This window comes from Vigna unguiculata, chromosome 9 (assembly GCF_037176805.1).
Source record: "Vigna unguiculata cultivar grain cowpea cultivar isolate G323 ecotype 2 chromosome 9, ASM3717680v1, whole genome shotgun sequence".
NCBI classification, from domain to species: domain Eukaryota; kingdom Viridiplantae; phylum Streptophyta; class Magnoliopsida; order Fabales; family Fabaceae; genus Vigna; species Vigna unguiculata.
This window is the reverse complement of record NC_140800.1, coordinates 45,196,481-45,215,007: the sequence shown is the minus strand read 5'-3', so window position 1 is coordinate 45,215,007 and position 18,527 is coordinate 45,196,481. Positions and strand designations below refer to the sequence as shown.

Here is an 18,527-nt window from a genome sequence, read left to right as displayed (position 1 = left end):
TGGTATTATGTTGCCCTTGTTTAATTGATGTTGTTTGTTCTACTCTATCTCTTTTATATGCTCGCACAAATGGTGACAAATATTTTATATATTTGCCTTATCACACATCATTAGTGATTTATCATTTCTTGAATATCTACTAGCTAATGTTTCGTTTTTTTTATAGTTTCACCATGAACTTTGATGCAAATATTTTTCATAGTAGAAATTTAACTATGTTTGGGAGATGTTGCCAGATAAATTTACAATTATTATGTGTTTTTAAAACATGTATTTTTAGATTAATTAATATATACATCTTTTATTTTATTACAATTATTAAAAGTTAAAGGGTATTTTGCAATATAAAACAATGATTTAGTAGATATGTTATGTATGTGTGATGACTCATAATTATGCTATTATGTAATTGTGAATTATCTTCTAGAATGTAAAGATAATTTCTTATAATAACATTGGTTAATGCTAAAAGATAAATAGTTATATAACAGTAAAATTATATAACAGTAAAATTTTTAATTTTATTGTTATATGTTAATTTTTTGTAACATAAGTCAAAATATAAGTAAAATATGAACGATTGAGAATTTTTATTTCAAAACTCGAAAGCATGTAAATATCAAGAAAATTAAAGCAGGATAATTCATTTGCAAGGGTCTTATAGCACTTGGAAACTTAATGCGAAGGGGGAATTGTGAAATGTGATAACTTTTAGTGTTTAAGACAGTATTCTGAGACCGGGAAGATCATATTCATGCTCTGAAATCAAATATTTTATCAATCTCGGAACTTTTTTTTTTCAAGCCAATCTTGAAATAGATGCTGTTACTGTGTATATTTAGATATTTAAAATCAAACTATTTCAGACTATCAATTTGATTAATAAAAAACTGGTTAAATTGAAAATGTGACATTTTTCTTTAACGTCTTGGTTTCATTTGCGTAGGTTTAAAAAACTAAATCGAAGATTGAGTAACATTGAACTGCAAAATGATTAAGTTGGTATATGATATCATATTCATATTAAAATCTTTGTTATGATTTTTTATTATTAAATTTTGATAATTTTCTTTTACAAATATAGATATTACTTAAAAAACATTATCTAATTTAATAATTAAAATATCATTTTACCTCGAAGAAAGTAAAATGGGTTTAAGTTTAAAATTGGAAACAAACGGAATCCTTCGTACGCTGATAGCAGGATTAGAAACCACATTGCTCACCTTTTTAAATGTACAAATGAGAATGCAAAGTGAAAAAAGGTATGCGATAAAGCTGAAACCACGACTTTCCGTAAATTAACCACAAGTAGCCATATGCTCAGAATATTAAAATGACATTTGTGGAATATTTTAGAATATATTATAAATCATTTGTACTGAACAATTCCAAAGTGTTTCAGCTGTGGTGCATTCACACGTAAGATGATAGGTTCGCTATGTTGTCCACTAATAACAAGCATAATATCTGAGGAAAAACAAGTAAAATTCACAGTAATGTTTTAATATAAATTACACCATAAAAATATATAAATGCGCATAATTTATGCAATAGCATTTATAAATAACTATATAGATAAATGCATTCTTCTCTATACTAGAAAACAGTTACTTTTATATCTGAAGTTCTAAAATGCTGTCACATATGCAAAATACTAATCAAATATTGAAAAAATAATGTGACTAAAGTGATAATATTCACATACAGCTGAGAACTTCAATTCAATTTCATCCTACACTTTTATTTAATATTATCTTCATTTTATATATTTACTAGATAAGGTTTATCAGTTCCTGTTTGGTTATGATAGAAGAATTCACTTAAGATAAAATAATAAGATTGATTGTTTAATTGTTCGGTAGAATATAAATATATGAGAAATAAAGATAAAATATTTTGAAAATGGTTCCTTATAAATTTATTATATATAAAATAAAATTATCATATTTATTTGTTAACAACAGCTAAATGAATTAACATCATGTTCTTTTAAAAAATTAGGGATTTGATTGTATATTTTATTGATAATAAAAGATAAAATAAAGTAAAATAAACAAATAATGAAAGTTAGAGCATATTTCTAGTCTTTTTCTTCAGTCAATGTTTTCAAATCTTTTTAGACATATGCTTCCTGTTAAGACTTTTTATGGAAACCAAAAAAGCAATCAAGTAAATGAAATATCTTGGTTAATAAGATGATATAGAGAATAATATCATTATTGGTTATTATAGTAAAAGATAAGGCATTAAATAAAAACTAAGGACTCAATTTAAAAACAATTATAACCCTTGCAACTTGTTCAACCCACTTTATTTCACCCTATCCCATTCCCACCAGAATGGGCAAAGAATCAACGTTAGAAAGTTGGAGTTGACATAAAAAAATTAGTCTAAAGAAACTTTGAATAATCACATTTTTATAAAAAGGAAATTTGTACTAACACAACTTTTGTCTTAAAAGGAGTTGCTTCAGATTTTTTAAGCGCGTCAAGTTCATCAGGCTATTGTTGGAGATGAGAAAAATTATTTATTAAAATAGCTAATTATATTTTTGGTAGAAGTTAATAATTAATAAAATTGGTGGGTATGTTGTTCTTTTAATATAATAACAAAAAGTTCAATTGTTTAAATATAAAGGGATATGGATTATTTAGAAATCCATTTCAATGTGAATGAATTGAATCACAACGAACCGCACTCACCAACTTTGTCATTACTAATGAATTACTTATACATAAGTTATTAGAAATGATGTGATACAACACGAGTTCAGAAAGTGCATTAACATTTTTTGGCATTGCCCTGGGATACCCTGAACGATTATGGAATGTTTTGAAAATAAACGAGACTTTCAAACCTATTAGCTAGTTCATGACTTTTTTATCTATAGATTATTTTTTTGGCAATTACTAAAAAAGAGGAAGGGAATATCCATGTTACCGTTTCAGCTTCAATTCTCTTACAATAATACACGCTATCTCCAACAAAGAAAGAAAAATGGTGGAAAAAGAAGAAAAAAAAAAAGGGAGAAAAAAAGGATTGTGGGTTTAATGGTGTGGGACCCCTTGTCGACCCCAAATGTGGCAATACCCTTGTCATTACCAAACTCGGTAAAAAAAAGAAAGAAAGCGTTGCGAAGAAGCATGCCTCATCGCCATCCAAACCTCCACACTTTTTCTTTTCTGTGAGAGAGAAAGCGATGGCATCATCATCGCCATGTGACTATTGGCCCCATCTTTCTCATACACTCTCTTCTTCTCCTTCTCCTTCTCCTTCTTCTTCTTCACCCTCTCACACCCTTCTTCCTCCACCTCCTTCCTCCGTTGAACATGTCTGGAACGACCTCAAACTCCCCTCGCTCTCCAACTCCCCCGTTGACTTCAACCACTCTTCTTCTCATTCCTCTCTCCTCTCTCTCTCTTCCTCGCACAACCACCACTCGCTTCTCTCTGTCTCCAACGCCTCCTTCCATTCCAACCACCAAGATCATCGCCATAGCCGCATCATGAAGAATCGAGAATCCGCGGTTCGCTCCAGAGCCAGAAAACAGGTACTGTCACTCTCCTTCCTTACGAATCTTCTTAATGCTCAAAAATTCAAATCTGTTATTTTCTCTGTTTGTTTCCTGCAGGCTTATCGAAAAGGCTTGGAAGTTGAAATTGCTCGTTTGACGGAAGAGAATTCGAGACTAAGAAAAGAATTGAAAGAGGTTAGATATTTGAACATCGGATCTTAGCCCTTTCAGTAACGTAATGTAATGTCTGCTCATAAATCTTCCCTATTCTATCATCTACTACCTTTTAAGGAAAGCAATAAAGTCATACAAAATTTTTAAACTAAAAATAAAATGAATAATTGGAATCCCTACCTCAATACGCAACACACAGCATCAGCATATAATGAATTCACATTGAAAGTCTACCTTTTAGTTTATCTTGTAGGTTTTGTTTACATTTAGCAGAGGATGGAAAGTAAAAAAAGAAAAACGAACTATGGAATAAGAAGTTCAATTATTCGTATTAAAAGAGAGTGAAAATTTGTGAAATGATTTAATTGACTTGAAAGAATATATATTTTATAAAACGATTTAATTTAATTTATTATTTTATAATAATATTGTTTTTAATATGAATATTAATCCATTATATTAATACTTAATGAGTTACGTAAATTAATTATCTATGCAAACATAATAAAATAGTCATAATATAATTAATTATTTTTATATTTTTATGTTGTAAATATTTTATTATATTTTTAATCATATATTTGTTTTTAAAAATTTCTATAATATTATGTGTGAAGTTTAACTGTTAAAATTCTTTTTGGTTGTTGTATTTTTTTAACCTTTTAGAGGCTGCTTTTTCATATTTTCTTCGGCTTTCCTTTCTTGTTACTTCTTTCTACAGACGGAGACTTATATGTAATCCCGGTATAAGTTTTTTTTTTTTCTTTATTAGTAAGTATGAATTTAAAACGAGTAAGATATTTTTGGTTAAAATCGATGCGAAACGAATGGTCAAAGTAGAAAAGAGGGTTGGGTTAGTTAGATATTAATCCAACCATCTTATTTGTGGTTGAAGTTGGGTGTGTACGGAATTAATTAAAGGCAGTGGCTGATGATTCAGCAGCGATAAGAGAGTTAATGCATTCTAAATTTTTTTTTTTTTGCTACAGTTGCAGTGTTCTTTGTCTTCCTCAGAGAATACCCCTCAAAGAACCAGTGCTCCCTTTAGAACCTCGTCATCTCCATTTTGAGAACAAACCTCTGTCACTCACTCTTCATGTTTTGACGTTGTAAATGGCTTCTAATAAGTTTGTATTTTTGCCTATTTTTGTCTTCAGTTAGTATTATTTTTGCCTATTTTTGTCTTCAGAGTTTTTCTTTTTCTTTTTTATTTTATTTTCCACGTTATCATCGGTACTCATTTTTGTCTTGTAAGCACGATGCTGTTGTTTATACCATGACTAGTCTCTTTCTCTCGAATATCGTAACACGAGTTGTACTCTCTGCGTGATTGCCCTTGAATTCCCGCGCTTTTCTTTCGGGTATTTCCTATCCCTCACTTCCAATCTAAACTATTCATATCAATTTGGAGATTTAAAATAAAAGAAAAATATATTTTTAAATTAATTTTTGATTTTTTTTTTATAATTTGAGATATTATTTTCTATGTATTTTTTATTTTTTATATTTTAAAATTATTTATAAGATGTTACTTCAGATTATAAAAAAAATGTCAAAAATTTTAATGTCCAAAATAAAATTTAAAAACAATGAAACTTTTCATTTAGTTATTTTTTGGGAGGGGAATTTAAACACAAACCGCATAATTAAATTCAATTGGATTTTATGTTAAAACTAATTTGTCAACTACTCGAGTCACTCGTTATAATAAATTGGGCTTTAAATTGAATTTAAGATTTTAAGATGATCACTGAGCTAGATTTATTTATTATATTAGGCTCAATTGGGCTAAAATGACAATCTTTAGTATGTAATCAAATTTTGAATTTAAAATTTGAACTAAACTTATTGTGTATTTGGTGTAAGTACAGTAATAGTATACAATGATAGACTAAAAATATTATATTCAACTCAGACTTTTTCAAAATTTTGAAAAGAAATATAGAATGTGTGAATATATATTATAGAGAAAGTGTTAAGATTTCTTTAAAGTGCACATACAAATTAAAATCCAATCCTAGTAGTTGATCTCTATGAATTTTCTTTATAAGGTATCACTCATAATATTATCATTATGAAATAAGAATACCTTACTAGTTTAATTTATAATGCCAATCTCAATATACAATATTTCTTTTATTGTTTTAAACGTGAGAGGATTATCGTGCTTTGGACATTTCCTCCCTATTTTTAAGTTCCCATATAACGTGTGCAAAAGTTGTTGCTAGACGAATATATTATATTTGAGTACTTCTATGGTTATGAAACACCTCCGAGACCAAAAATAAAAAACAAAGAGAAATGCAATCTATAATAGAATTAAAGATATTTGAAACTAATTTATAATAGCATAGTCATTTGAAAATAATTTTAACAATATTTATTATTTATTAGATTTAATGTATCATAGTTATTAAATTATCTATACACATAAATGAGTGTAAACTTTTTAAAATAATATTATAATTACTAGCAAATATAGACGCGACAGCATATATTTTCGTTTTTTTTTATAAAAATTGAGTTAAGATTAATTAAAAATATATATTTAATTTTTAAAATAGTTATTAAATATAAAATTAAATAAATAAAATATTTATACAAAATAGAAAATTTCAAAATAATTATTAAAAAAATTAAAATAATAATTAAAGATAAATTATTTATAAAATAATAATTAAAGATAAAATTAAAATAACAAAATATGAAAAAAAATTATATCTCTTTATATATTTATTTTTATTTATATATTGTTATAGATTTTATATATCGGTAATAGAAACTTAAATAAACGGTAACTTCAACTTTTAAATTAATTTTATAAAATCGACTGATACTTAAATTTCATAAGTTTATTTTATTCTAAACACAGGCTTTTCGGGATACAACAAACGACTTCAAAAGTAACCATAACCCCAGTGTGGACAACATTAATGCTCTGAAACAAATGAAATTTTGACTTGTAATTTTGAAACCAGACAAAGATGAAACAAATGACATAAGAATGTATTGTGATGATGTTGGCCTCTTTTGAGAAACTGGGAACAGTTTGCACAAATGTAGGGATAGTGTCATTCTACTTGCATTTGCAATTGTCACAAAATAGGTGATTTAATGTTCTTGTCTTCATACCTTTTTCTTCTCTTCACCAATTTCTAAAATGAATGAAACGGCGTGCATACCAAATATTCATGGTCCTTTTATCAATTATTTACTATACACATTTTCATTCACCATTTGTTAACTTGTTTATTTTCTCATTTTTCAATATATTATGCATTCTATTTTATATTTTTATTATCGTTTCTCTATTATTTGTAAAACTTTTATCAAATCTGTGAAATAATCTAAAGAGTCCAATGTCAATTTGCCTTTTGAAATTTCAGAAATTGTACAACTTCGCATTTTTTTTTCTAGTTTGTGAGAAACATCAAAAGTATAGTTGTAGTGACAAATTTGTAGAAAAAGTTTTTCAACCCATTTCACTACATCTTGTTATTGTGATACTCATTTAAACTTAAACCTTCATTCTTTGATTACGTTTTACGTTAAGATTGGTTTTTTCATTCACATATATAATAAAATGTTGCGTTTTTGCATTTTGACTCAAACTTCTTTTTTTTTTATTCAAATGTTGAGTATTTAGGTATAAGATGTTGGTCACATAAAATGTGAAGATTTGAGGGTCAAGGATTTCAAATTGATCACAAATTTTAAGGTATGTTTTTCTTTATTTCTATTGAATTTTTTATCCATTTTTTTGTACTTTATAGTTTTATTTGAGATATTTAAAATACTTAAAAAAATTTAAAAATTTTGGTGATGTATTCTTGAATTATATATTAATTTTACATGGTTTCAATGAAAAAAATATTGACACAATTTTTTTTTTCTTTAAAACCCCACAAATTAACGTCAATTAACATTTATTACGAATGTAATTAATTTTAATTTAACGTTTTTCATTATGATACGAGACATTCGATAAATATCAAAAGCTTAAAATAACATAAGTTAATAACTCTTTTATGTTAGTGATATGATTTTTTTTTTAACTTTGTTCTTAAAAGTAATAATGGTATATGTAATATTTTCACCATTTTATTTCTATTTTTCCTACCAAACAAATGATATAGCATAGGTATAAGCCAAATAATGTTTTATCGGTTTTCTTCTACTTATCACCATCACCCACTTAAATGAAAGATGTCATTTATTAGGGGCAAAGCTAATATTTTTTGGTTAGGTGATTGTTTTTAAATGGGGTATCTAACATTCACTCTATTTTTAACGCTCTACTTCACTACCTTTCTTAATGCTAACATGTCAATTATCTTTACTGTCCTAACTCAAATATCTCCATCACATCACATTAATTGCTAACCCTATGTTTGGGTCCTGTAATATTTAGTTGATGGGATGTATTTGAAAGAAAAATGCAAAATATAAATGTAAAACAAAAAAAAGGAAAAAATATTTGACGTTACAATATTTATAATATAATTAATTATATTAAAATTATAATTAATCATATTAAACATAAAATAATTTTAACATAATTAATTATATTAAAATCGTAATAAATTATGCTAAAATCATATAATAGACAAATAAATTAATTTAGTTTTTATAAATGAATGTTTCTACATTATTAAATATTAGAATAAAAACATTATAGTAAATAGAATAAAATAGTTTCATATTTTATAATAATATATTTTTATTTTATGCATTTATGACTAATATTTTCTTTAAGATTAGAGCCTTCCAAAAAAATAAAAAAGCATGGGGTTTAAAGAAAAGATATTAGTGACACTAATCCATTGTAATTAAATGCAAATTAACACAACTAAACAAGATTCTACCGATTTCAGTGTTGTTGTTATTACTATCCTATTTACCTAACCGCTCTTATCTTGTTGTATAAGAAAGAGGCCTCAATAGTTCATGTGGTACTGTATATAAATAGTTATAAAACTGTATACGGTACTTCAATACACCAAAATACGTACACAACTCACAACTCTAGATCGACGAGCCAATACAGAGTTTATAAAAACATTTTTCTGTCATAGAAAGTACCTACATTATCGACAGAAACAGAACATCTTAGATACGTGTCAATAAATGTTTCCTGCATTTAGTCACATGTTCATGTTTACAACAATAATAATAATAATAATAACAATAATAAAAAAAAATCAACAAGCAAGACGAATCAGAATATAATAAACATACGGATAAATCATAATACAAAATATATTACTAAAACTACACAATTATAGTATCAATAGTTAGTAAACGGGTCCCAAATTTATAACAAGTTTATTTTACCAATATATATAGCATTTTACATTCAACAGTTTTCATGATACTATTGGTATTATTCAAACTGATCATGTTAAACCTAACTTCAAGTAAGAAGTAATAAGGTACAATTTAAATAGTTCAACTTATTTTTGTCCATTAAAAGTAAAGAGTTAATATAATTATTCAAAAATAAAAAGCATTTAACCTCTCACTCACTCCATAATATAAAAATATTTCTATTTATATGAATAAGTAAATTTTAAATTTAACTTAATTTTTTAAAATTAACTTAAAAATAATATTTACATTTACTTATATATTTTAAATTAATTTTATTTTTAATTGATATATACTTAACTCATCTCTTACGGTATGATATATATACTTCGAACATAAAATTTAACATTAATTAATGATTTTATAGTGGTCCGGTGACAAAAGAAAATAATATGACAATAAATATAAATCTTACAGTAATAAACTTTAAATATGATTCTGACCGTATTAATAAATGTCTATTTAAATGTTAAAAAAGTCCCTTAATACGAAAAGCTATCTAGTAGCAAGAACACTAAGTCACTGAATCAATCACCATAGTTGTGATGGCATCACCATCGGCGTGTAATTGTTGCAGAAGGAACCATGCTTCAAACTCACCATCCCCACCTCCTACACCAACTTCATCTCTTCCTCAAATCCTTTCTTCTTCTTCTTCTTCTTCTACTCGCAGCATCACCCTTCACCAGTTTTTGCCCCTTCACCCATCGCTTTTCAAAACTGAACAAATCTTGAAAACCAAAACATGCACTTCTCACTCTGCAAACTCCGAAGAACGGTTCAAGCGCCTCATCAAGAGTCGAGACTGTGCTGCTCGCTCAAGAGCCAAACAACAGGAATTAAACTATTCTCTGTTTCTCATCTTTCGCATCTTTCTATCTTTTGTTGTTTATTTCGTTAACACCCATAAACGCTGTTTCCTCAGGCTTATCAAAACCAGTTGGAAACTAAACTTGCCCTTTTAATGGAAGAAAATTCCACTCTCAGAACACAGGTAGACGAGGTCAGTTATTTCAATCTCTTTCTCTCTGTAAATAATTTTTTTTCTTTGTCAAGAATTAATTTCTTGACTTGGTCCATATAATTCTCAACCTTCCAAGTTTTGATCTTTACCTACCTCAGGTAAGATTTGTACTTTTTTTTTTCTCTTTTGAAAAATATGACACGCATTGTGTAATTATAAACTATTATCGCAAGAATACAACTAGAACCGGTTAAAATCTTGTCGTTTACCATTTTGGTCAGCTCTTGGTTGTTTGTGTGTCGTATTGATTGTTATCAGTCAGTTAAAAAAAAATGGTTATAAATTTTTAAATAAAAAATATTGTATGATACTTTGATAGTTATATTAACTATGTTTGGTTAGTTTTTAATTATGGATGTTAACATTAATATTGTGATACATGTTTTAATTTGATTTGTAATTTTAGATCTTGCAAATAGTGACATCTATTAGTAAAGTTAAGTTTTTCCGATTATATAAAATCATTAATAATATATATATATATATATATTATGTATACTTTAATATATTAAATTAAAAGAATGACAAGTTAATTATAATTTAATTGAGATCATTCAATTTTTAATAACGGACTTTCACCAAAATATAACGCAATATAAATAATGGGTTAGAATTTTCATCAAATATAGTAAAGATGATTGAATTTTCATAAAAAAAACATATTTGTTCATTGTTGGAAAAATGATTCTATTAAGAAAAGAAAAATTTAAGCGAAAGTGTCGTTGAATTTTTGTAAACTTTCTGTGTACTCTTGTCTTTTCAAACTTCTAGTTTTCATCATTGTCTCCTGTTTTCTATCTTTTCTGTTTTCATCTCCTCGGCACATACACACATGATTAGAGGGAAGAAATTTGAAACAATTTCTGCGGCTTTTAATTGCAGAGTTGAAAATTTGTGAGTTTTTTTTTGACGTTTTGGTTTGTTCTGGTACAGTTGAAAATCCGATTGAAACGTGGTGCTGCACCTCCGAAAAAGCGCAGTCTCAACAGAACCTCAACATCTCCATTTTGAGAAGCATCGCTGCAATTTGCTTGCAAAGTGGTCCAAACATTTTCTAAACTCTTCTGCTCCGACAGCGACATTTCCTTTATTGGACCCTTTCTCCGTACTACTGCGGATAAAAAAATATATTTCTGAACGACCCCCACCATTTCTTTTATTTACCCCCTTACCCCCTTACCACATTTTTCTTTTTTTAGGTTAGAACTCTGTTTCTGAAAACCCAATTCTCAGTTTCTATTACTTCCCCTTTTTTGTCCGAAAAGGATGGCCCAATGCCACTGGCCCACTGGCCCACTGGCCCACCATTGCTGTTTGATGTTTCCTACCTTTCTCTTTTTCTTACGTAAAAGGACAATCAAATCCTCCACTTTTGTCTTCTTCTGCATTTTATGATGTTATTGTTCATGGAGAAATTACATTTATCTCGGTGATTCCACAGGTAAAGAAAGAAAATGAGGTAAAAATAAGTGAAAAAAAATATTGTTTTTGTTAGAAATAAACTAATGGAAAGGCCAATAATTTTATTTGCTTTTAATAACTTTATTTATTACTATATTATATAAAAAAATGATCTGATTATGTTCACGTTTTTTATACGGAAGAGGGTGTCTTCACATGTTCTTAGATTTGGGATAAGAAACAGAATCCCATTTCCTAGGATTTTGCAGAATTAAATATCCAAGGGACATGATCATGTGGGACTTGGATCTCAAATAATTAGAACACGTGACTATGAGCTAGAACACGTGACTATGAGTTACAATGTCAGGGTTAAGGTTGAGCCTGTCAGCCAAGAAAACAAAAGGATCTTTCCCTTAAAAAAAAAAAACATGATCGTGCTGGGTACGATTCGACTCTTGTAAATGAAAAAATATAAATTTTTATTAAAAGTTGATTATCCAAAAAAATATATATATTTAGTTTTTCTAAAAAATATATATATATTTTTTAATTTTTAATTCTTCAAAATAAAAATTTATGCATGAACATTATAAATACGATTAAATTGTTAATTTTTAAAAATAACAAGATTAAAGTTATCTCAGAAATATTTTATAATTAAACGACAAAATAAAACCGATTTAAACCATCAATAGATAACCGTTAAAGTCATTTAAACCAAATGAGTAATCTGATATCATAATTGACAACTCTGTCAAGACAACAAAAGACTGCGTAATTAGTGTCGGTACAAAATTTCGCTTATCAAATTAACAGTTCGTTTATGATGTTACATTTTAGGTAAATAAAGTATTTTGAATATCTAAAAGCTAAAATAGCTTAGTTCAGAAACAAAATTACACAAACGAAATAATGGATGACATAATAACAATAAGTAAACTTCCTCTTCTTTCATGTAAGGTGAGTCTGACCCAATGTTTGAATTTATCCATATTAAATTTAAAAATATGTAATTTTTTAGAATTGATTATTCTCTTGGATAAATTTTAACTATGTTCTTAAGATTTTAGCTATTAAATGTAATTGAAATTTAATATTTACTATGATAACAAAATTATAACAAAATTGATATATTATATTATGCAGTTAAATGAATCCAATTTTACTTTTATTTACTTCAGATTTAGATTAAGTTTAAGTTAGAGGAGCCAATAAAAAAATTGGGTGAGGTGGGGCAAAATGAAGTTGTAAATTTGATATATCTCGCTGTTTGTTTGAATTATTAGTTTTGGGTGATGTGACATGATAAGACGTGTAATTATTTTCGATTTGATTTTGATTTAATATTTACAGAAAACAATGACATTTTTAGAAAGTTATAGCTGTTATCATAGTGTGAAGGGAGTGATTCAAATATTGAATTTGAACCTGTCCCTATGTCAGCGTTGAAAACAAAACCCAATATCCAAGTCACCATGGAAAAAATATAGCTCCAAAACATTACAAAATAAAACTCTTTTAATTAAAAGGAAAATGATTTTTTAGTTAAAAGGAAAATAATTTTTTAACTAAATTTTAATAATTTTTTTTATAATTTTAAGTAGTTATTTATTTATATATTTATTTATTTTTAATATTTTAAAATTATTTAAAAAATAACATCTCATGTTATAAAAAAAAAGTTGTGAAAATTTAATAGTTAAAAATATTATTGTCATTAGATAAATATCTCAAAACTACGTTGCCATAACTTTAATATCTGAAACAAAATTCATTAAAACTAACCAAGTTGCCGCAAGTGATATATTATCATTTAAAAGAGAAAAATCAAAAACTGTGTTGCCATAACTTAGATAAAAAATAAAAAAAAAGTTAGACATAATATCACAGTTTGGTTAACTGATTTCATCCAATCTAGATAAATTTAAATATTAGTAATTAATTAGTTTCTATCGAGAGTGAATGTCATTTATTAAAATAAATGCTTTATAACAAGTTGACAGTTTAATATACATGAATATTTGGATTTTAATTAATTTTTTGGTCATAAATAAAAATACTTCCCAGAGTTTGAGAAAATGGAGCATGACAAAAAATCATCGAATTGTCTGGATCGGGTGGAGTGCGTTTGTTCGAGTTTAATGGAGTTTATTTGTGATTTTCAGAAACAAACAAAAAAAAAACAATGTAAAGATTGAAGTTTTTGGGCTTGACCCAAACCATATTAGACAAACCATATTAGAAAAGAGGCAAATTCTTCCTGCACCCCATACCTTTGAAAATACCAATATTACCCTTCTGGAAGTAAATTTAGAGAATGGTGTGTTGGAGTGTTTTGAAGTTTGTAGAAGTGGTTCATGGACGGTGGTGCTGTTTCACGGTGATTCCTGGTGGTGGTTTCTATGCATTGCGAGTTTTTCGTTTACACTTCGGTTCTTTATTGCATTTAACGGATTGTATAATATAAATCCAATAAAAAATAATATTTTAACTCACTTTTAATTCATCACTTTCATCACTCTTAAATCATCTATTTTAATTTTTTGTAGTGATGTGATGATCTAAAAATAATAAGAGTGGTAGATTTAAAATGAGTCAAAAAAAATGGGTTAAAATATTATTGTCCAAATACAATTTTTATATTAAGGAATATAAAATGCCATAAAACCAGTTAAACCACCGCATGAACAGCGCCGCACCACTACCGCAATGCACATTTTGATGATGTTCTTCAACGTCCTCCCACGCTAGTAGCATGAAAATGTAGTAAATTGAGAAAAGCAAATTAATTCTGAGTGCAGGAAGAAGTTACCCAGAGAAGAAGGTTTGGAAATGAGAGCCCAGTAATATAAAAATGTATTTTTCTTACTACAATGACTAGCTTAATCATTCATTCCTCAGCTATGAGATGAATTCCCGCCGTTTGATTGCATGATCTTTGGGTCAGCTGAATCACGTGGTGTATGTTTATAATAATATTGATTGGCAAGCTGTATAGTGTGAATATAATCTCCTGTAACTTTTTGCTCCCTCCACTTGCAGATACGGTGTATGGGGTGGCGAGCACCACCATCTGCAAACTTTTCATGTAGGGCTTGCTACTACTACATATTCAAATGCCCCACTTAGCGTTGACGCGTAACTGTAGTGCGCTCTGGAATAAGAATGCAATTATTAGCTCCACAATCGCAGATGGTTTCTTTTTTTTAATACCAGAAGTAGCTTAGCACTGTTATATAACATACACATGTTTTTTGCTGCTACCAACCACGCATGCTCCTCCCATTGGCTCCTGCAATCTACGAGAGCATAGGAACATGAAAGCCAATACAATTTTCTTCCTCTTATTCTATCTTCACTTGCTGTTTCTTGCAGAATCATCATCATCATCATCATCATCTGCAGAAGCAGGGAATGGAAGTGCCAACCACACTAACCGTGATGTTTATATCGTGTATATGGGAGCCGCCAAAGATTCTCCTCGGGATGATCATGCTTATCTTCTGAATTCAGTGCTAGAGAGGTAAATCAATTAGGAAAATGATACTTTAAAAAAAACTCAAAATCAAAGGAATAATAATGTTTATACTTGTATTTCTCTGCCAAGTACCAACTCCTGAAATCAACTACATCTTGTTTATTGGAAGGAACCAGAATGCTCTCGTTCGCAACTATAGGCATGGATTTTCTGGGTTTGCAGCTCGTTTAACAAAAGAGGAGGCAAATTCAATTGCTCACAGACCTGGTGTGATCTCTGTCTTCCGGGACCCAATTCTGAAGCTCCACACAACCCGTTCTTGGGGTTTCCTTAAGGACCAAAGCCCATTACCAAAAACCCACGGCCCAAACAGGACCTCCAATTCTGCTCCCTCATCAGACGTCGTCATTGGCATTTTAGACTCAGGTTCATTATCTAAACCCTAATTATTTGATGTTATGACCAATTATATGTTTCACCAGTTAACTAATGGATACAGAAACGGAATTTTGTTCAGGTATATGGCCAGAGTCAGCAAGCTTTAGCGACAAGGGAATGGGTCCCGTTCCATCCCGTTGGAAAGGCACTTGTATGAACTCCTATAACTTCAATTCTTCAAACTGTAACAGGTAAAAAAATACTCTAAGTAAAGCTTAAATGTAAATCGCATCATCATTAACCTTGTTTATTTGGTAAATGTGATAATTTTTTATTTTGCTTAGGAAGATAATTGGAGCAAGGTATTACCGTGACCCTAATGGAGACAAAGAGTTTGAGACGCCAAGGGATATAGACGGCCACGGAACCCACGTAGCAGCCATAGCGGTGGGAGTCACCGTGCCAGGTGTCTCATACTACGGAGTGGCGGCGGGGACTGCCCGGGGTGGGTCCCCGGAGTCAAGGTTGGCGATTTACCAAGTGTGCTTCAAATACGAATGCCCTGGCTCGGCGATTCTTGCGGCGTTTGATGATTGCATTCACGATGGAGTCGATGTGATTTCGGTGTCGATTGGTGGCATCCCTGGGTTACGATCCGATTTGAAACACGACCCAATCGCCATCGGAAGTTTCCACGCCGTGGAGCGCGGCATTCTGGTGGCTGCCTCCGCGGGAAACAGCGGACCAACCTTAAACACGGTGGTGAATGACGCACCTTGGGTTTTTAGCGTTGCCGCCTCTTCGATAGACAGGGATTTTAAGTCCAACCTTGTCTTTGGTGATAGCAAAGTCATCAAGGTATTTTACTGTTATGCCTATTTCAATTTTTTTTATATTAATATCATCTTCTTAATTGTATTTGTTAATGTAATACGAATTTCATTTCTATATAAGTATTGTATAGCCTATCAATTGATTAAGAATTAAAATAATTATAGTAGAACTAAAAATGAATTTATCCCACTAAATAATCCGTTCTAAATTGTTTGGGCACATAACGGTTAAATTTCAGGGTGAAGCTCTTAATTTCTCCCCCCTTTCAAATTTACCCAAATATCCACTTGTATATGGTGAGTCTGCCAAAGCAAAGAACGCCAGGTCAGCTGACGCAAGGTATGTACACAATCTGTTCGTTAATTGGTCACATAATAACTTAGCAAATATAAAATTCCAAAATGTTTTATTTGCCAGTAGTGTGAATTAGAAAAAGAATGAGAAACACGCATTTGATCAAGTATGTGTAAAATTTTGAGACAAAATTAACTATATCAACTATGAAATGCAGGCAATGCTTCCCAGGTGCATTCGCTAAACGTCTAGTAAAAGGGAAGATTGTCATATGTGACGGTGAAGATCATTCATATAGAACTAGTTTGAAAGTTCAAGCTGTGGGGGAGGTAAGTGGAGTAGGTGTGATTCACGTTTCTGACCCTGTAGGAGGAGCAGAAAGAGAAGATTTTGGAGATTTCCCAGTAACAGAGATAAGTTCTAAAGATGCTCACATAATCTTTCAGTATGTTAATTCAACCAGGTAAGGTTGCATCGTGGACGAGCTCAATATTTAGAAACATCGTTAACTTTAGAATTCACACGCTAATCTAATTCTGTGTGCATAATTTAACTGAAGCAATCCAGTGGCAACAATTCTACCCACAGTTTCAACCCTTGATTTTAAGCCTGCACCCATCATCCCATCCTTTTCAGGAAGAGGGCCTTCAGATTTTTCCAAGAATATTCTCAAAGTAAGGCTACCTTATTGATAGATCAAGAGGGATATACATTAAGATTATTAATTTTTGATAAAAAATAGAACTTGGTTTCTTTGTAGCCTGATATTGCAGCACCAGGGGTTAACATTGTTGCAGCATGGATTGGAAATCGCACAGGAGGCGTTCCTAAACATAAAAAGCCCTCCCAATTCAATATCCTTTCGGGTACTTCAATGGCATGTCCACATGTTTCAGCACTTGCAGCTAACATCAAATCTCAAAACCCCACTTGGAGTGCTTCTGCAATCAAATCAGCAATAATGACCACTGGTTTCACCTTTCTTTCATCATAAATTTTAATCAAACCTCTGTTTTTTTAATCATTTTTCAAAACCATAATCACCCTTGTATGTTTCTCAATGTAGCAACTCAAAAGAACAATTTGAAGGGTCCCATAAGAACAGAGACAGGATCAACAGCCACACCTTATGACTATGGAGCAGGGCAAATGACACTGTATGAACCATTCCACCCAGGGCTAGTTTATGAAACCAACACAGTGGACTACTTGAACTACTTATGTTATATTGGATATAATACAACCGTGGTTAAGATTATATCAAGATTTGTTCCTAATAATTTCAGCTGCCCCAAAGATTCTAGTTCTTATCATATATCCAACATCAACTATCCTTCCATAGCAATCTCCGACCTCCAAGGGAAAAAAGTTGTAGAAGTTACTAGAACTGTGACAAATATTGGTGAAGAGAACGAAACAATTTACTCTCCTGTTATCGATGCTCCCAGTGGGATAAAGGTCAACTTGATTCCAAATAAACTTCAATTTACGAAAAATAGTAGAAAACTAAGCTACCGAGTTATCTTTTCATTCACGTCGACCATGTCGATGGACCAATTATTTGGATCAATTACTTGGAGTAATGGTAAATATGCTGTTCGAAGTCCATTTGTATTAACTAAGAGCTAAGTTAGAAGCAACTATGGATAAATGAAGCTGAATATTTGTCAATATTTAAACATTTCACTATTTTCTTATTCCATTTCAGTTTTGTTTTGTTTAAACTTACACACAAGTTGATAAACATTTAAATCAGTAGAGTTCTTTGCTCTATGCTGGGTTAGAAGTTTTTTGAATAAAATATTATTTTTTACTAAATATTACACAGGGAATCTGTAGAGATCATGTGCACTCATAACAGTTATTTTGAAATTCTTTTTAACACTCAATAACTATGTTTATTTTGTCAAAAAATACTTGGTGAAAAAGATGTTTATGTCTGACATGATATTTCAGTAACTTATAAAATAGTGTATTAATCTGCTTGACAAAAAAGATGAGCTTCTAAAGGTTTCTGGGTAAGATTTTCTTTTCTTGGAAAAAGTTACTAGCTCAAA

At 29.8% G+C, this 18,527-nt stretch overlaps 3 protein-coding genes and 1 long non-coding RNA gene across 5 annotated transcripts; 3 read left to right on the top strand and 1 right to left on the bottom strand.

Moving 5' to 3' along the window:
- The first annotated feature begins 3,108 nt into the window (after positions 1-3,108).
- Positions 3,109-4,990, top strand: LOC114196131 (uncharacterized). The gene is made up of 3 exons (XM_028086666.2): positions 3,109-3,553; positions 3,635-3,712; positions 4,681-4,990. Exons 1-3 carry the CDS (start codon positions 3,203-3,205, stop codon positions 4,759-4,761), a joined length of 510 nt encoding a protein of 169 aa, XP_027942467.1. The 5' UTR covers positions 3,109-3,202; the 3' UTR covers positions 4,762-4,990.
- Positions 4,991-9,548: 4,558 nt separating this feature from the next.
- On the top strand, positions 9,549-11,460 carry LOC114196132 (protein FD-like). Its single transcript, XM_085666454.1, has 3 exons — positions 9,549-9,895; positions 9,985-10,061; positions 11,016-11,460. Exons 1-3 carry the CDS (start codon positions 9,604-9,606, stop codon positions 11,091-11,093), a joined length of 447 nt encoding a protein of 148 aa, XP_085522580.1. The 5' UTR covers positions 9,549-9,603; the 3' UTR covers positions 11,094-11,460.
- Positions 11,461-14,741: 3,281 nt separating this feature from the next.
- On the top strand, positions 14,742-18,165 carry LOC114163966 (CO(2)-response secreted protease-like). Of its 2 annotated transcripts, XM_028048385.2 has the most exons (9): positions 14,742-15,009; positions 15,134-15,390; positions 15,482-15,593; positions 15,687-16,200; positions 16,415-16,515; positions 16,688-16,933; positions 17,030-17,144; positions 17,231-17,441; positions 17,537-18,165. In XM_028048385.2, the coding sequence occupies exons 1-9, from the start codon at positions 14,804-14,806 to the stop codon at positions 18,097-18,099; spliced, it is 2,325 nt and encodes a 774-aa protein (XP_027904186.1). In that variant the 5' UTR covers positions 14,742-14,803; the 3' UTR covers positions 18,100-18,165. The 2 variants fall into 2 exon arrangements, with proteins under 2 accessions (XP_027904186.1, XP_085523205.1); XM_085667079.1 differs by lacking the exon at positions 17,537-18,165 and having other exon boundaries at positions 17,213-17,436.
- LOC146883998 (uncharacterized) lies at positions 15,052-15,852 on the bottom strand. Its single transcript, XR_014984679.1, has 2 exons — positions 15,712-15,852; positions 15,052-15,584 (listed from the first exon to the last, which is right to left on the bottom strand). It is a non-coding gene; the product is annotated as an uncharacterized LOC146883998 (long non-coding RNA).
- Positions 18,166-18,527: the final 362 nt, after the last annotated feature.

Excerpts from the sequence above, each read along its gene's own strand:
- LOC114196131 (XM_028086666.2), top strand. The coding sequence starts at position 3,203 with ATGGCATCATCATCGCCATGTGACTATTGGCCCCATCTTTCTCATACA. Across the intron at positions 3,554-3,634 it reads GCTCCAGAGCCAGAAAACAG|GCTTATCGAAAAGGCTTGGA; the intron begins GTACTGTCACTC and ends TGTTTCCTGCAG. Across the intron at positions 3,713-4,680 it reads TAAGAAAAGAATTGAAAGAG|TTGCAGTGTTCTTTGTCTTC; the intron begins GTTAGATATTTG and ends TTTTTGCTACAG.
- LOC114196132 (XM_085666454.1), top strand. The coding sequence starts at position 9,604 with ATGGCATCACCATCGGCGTGTAATTGTTGCAGAAGGAACCATGCTTCA. Across the intron at positions 9,896-9,984 it reads CTCAAGAGCCAAACAACAGG|CTTATCAAAACCAGTTGGAA; the intron begins AATTAAACTATT and ends TGTTTCCTCAGG. Across the intron at positions 10,062-11,015 it reads TCAGAACACAGGTAGACGAG|TTGAAAATCCGATTGAAACG; the intron begins GTCAGTTATTTC and ends GTTCTGGTACAG.
- LOC114163966 (XM_028048385.2), top strand. The coding sequence starts at position 14,804 with ATGAAAGCCAATACAATTTTCTTCCTCTTATTCTATCTTCACTTGCTG. Across the intron at positions 15,594-15,686 it reads AATTCTTCAAACTGTAACAG|GAAGATAATTGGAGCAAGGT; the intron begins GTAAAAAAATAC and ends TATTTTGCTTAG. Across the intron at positions 16,516-16,687 it reads GCCAGGTCAGCTGACGCAAG|GCAATGCTTCCCAGGTGCAT; the intron begins GTATGTACACAA and ends TATGAAATGCAG.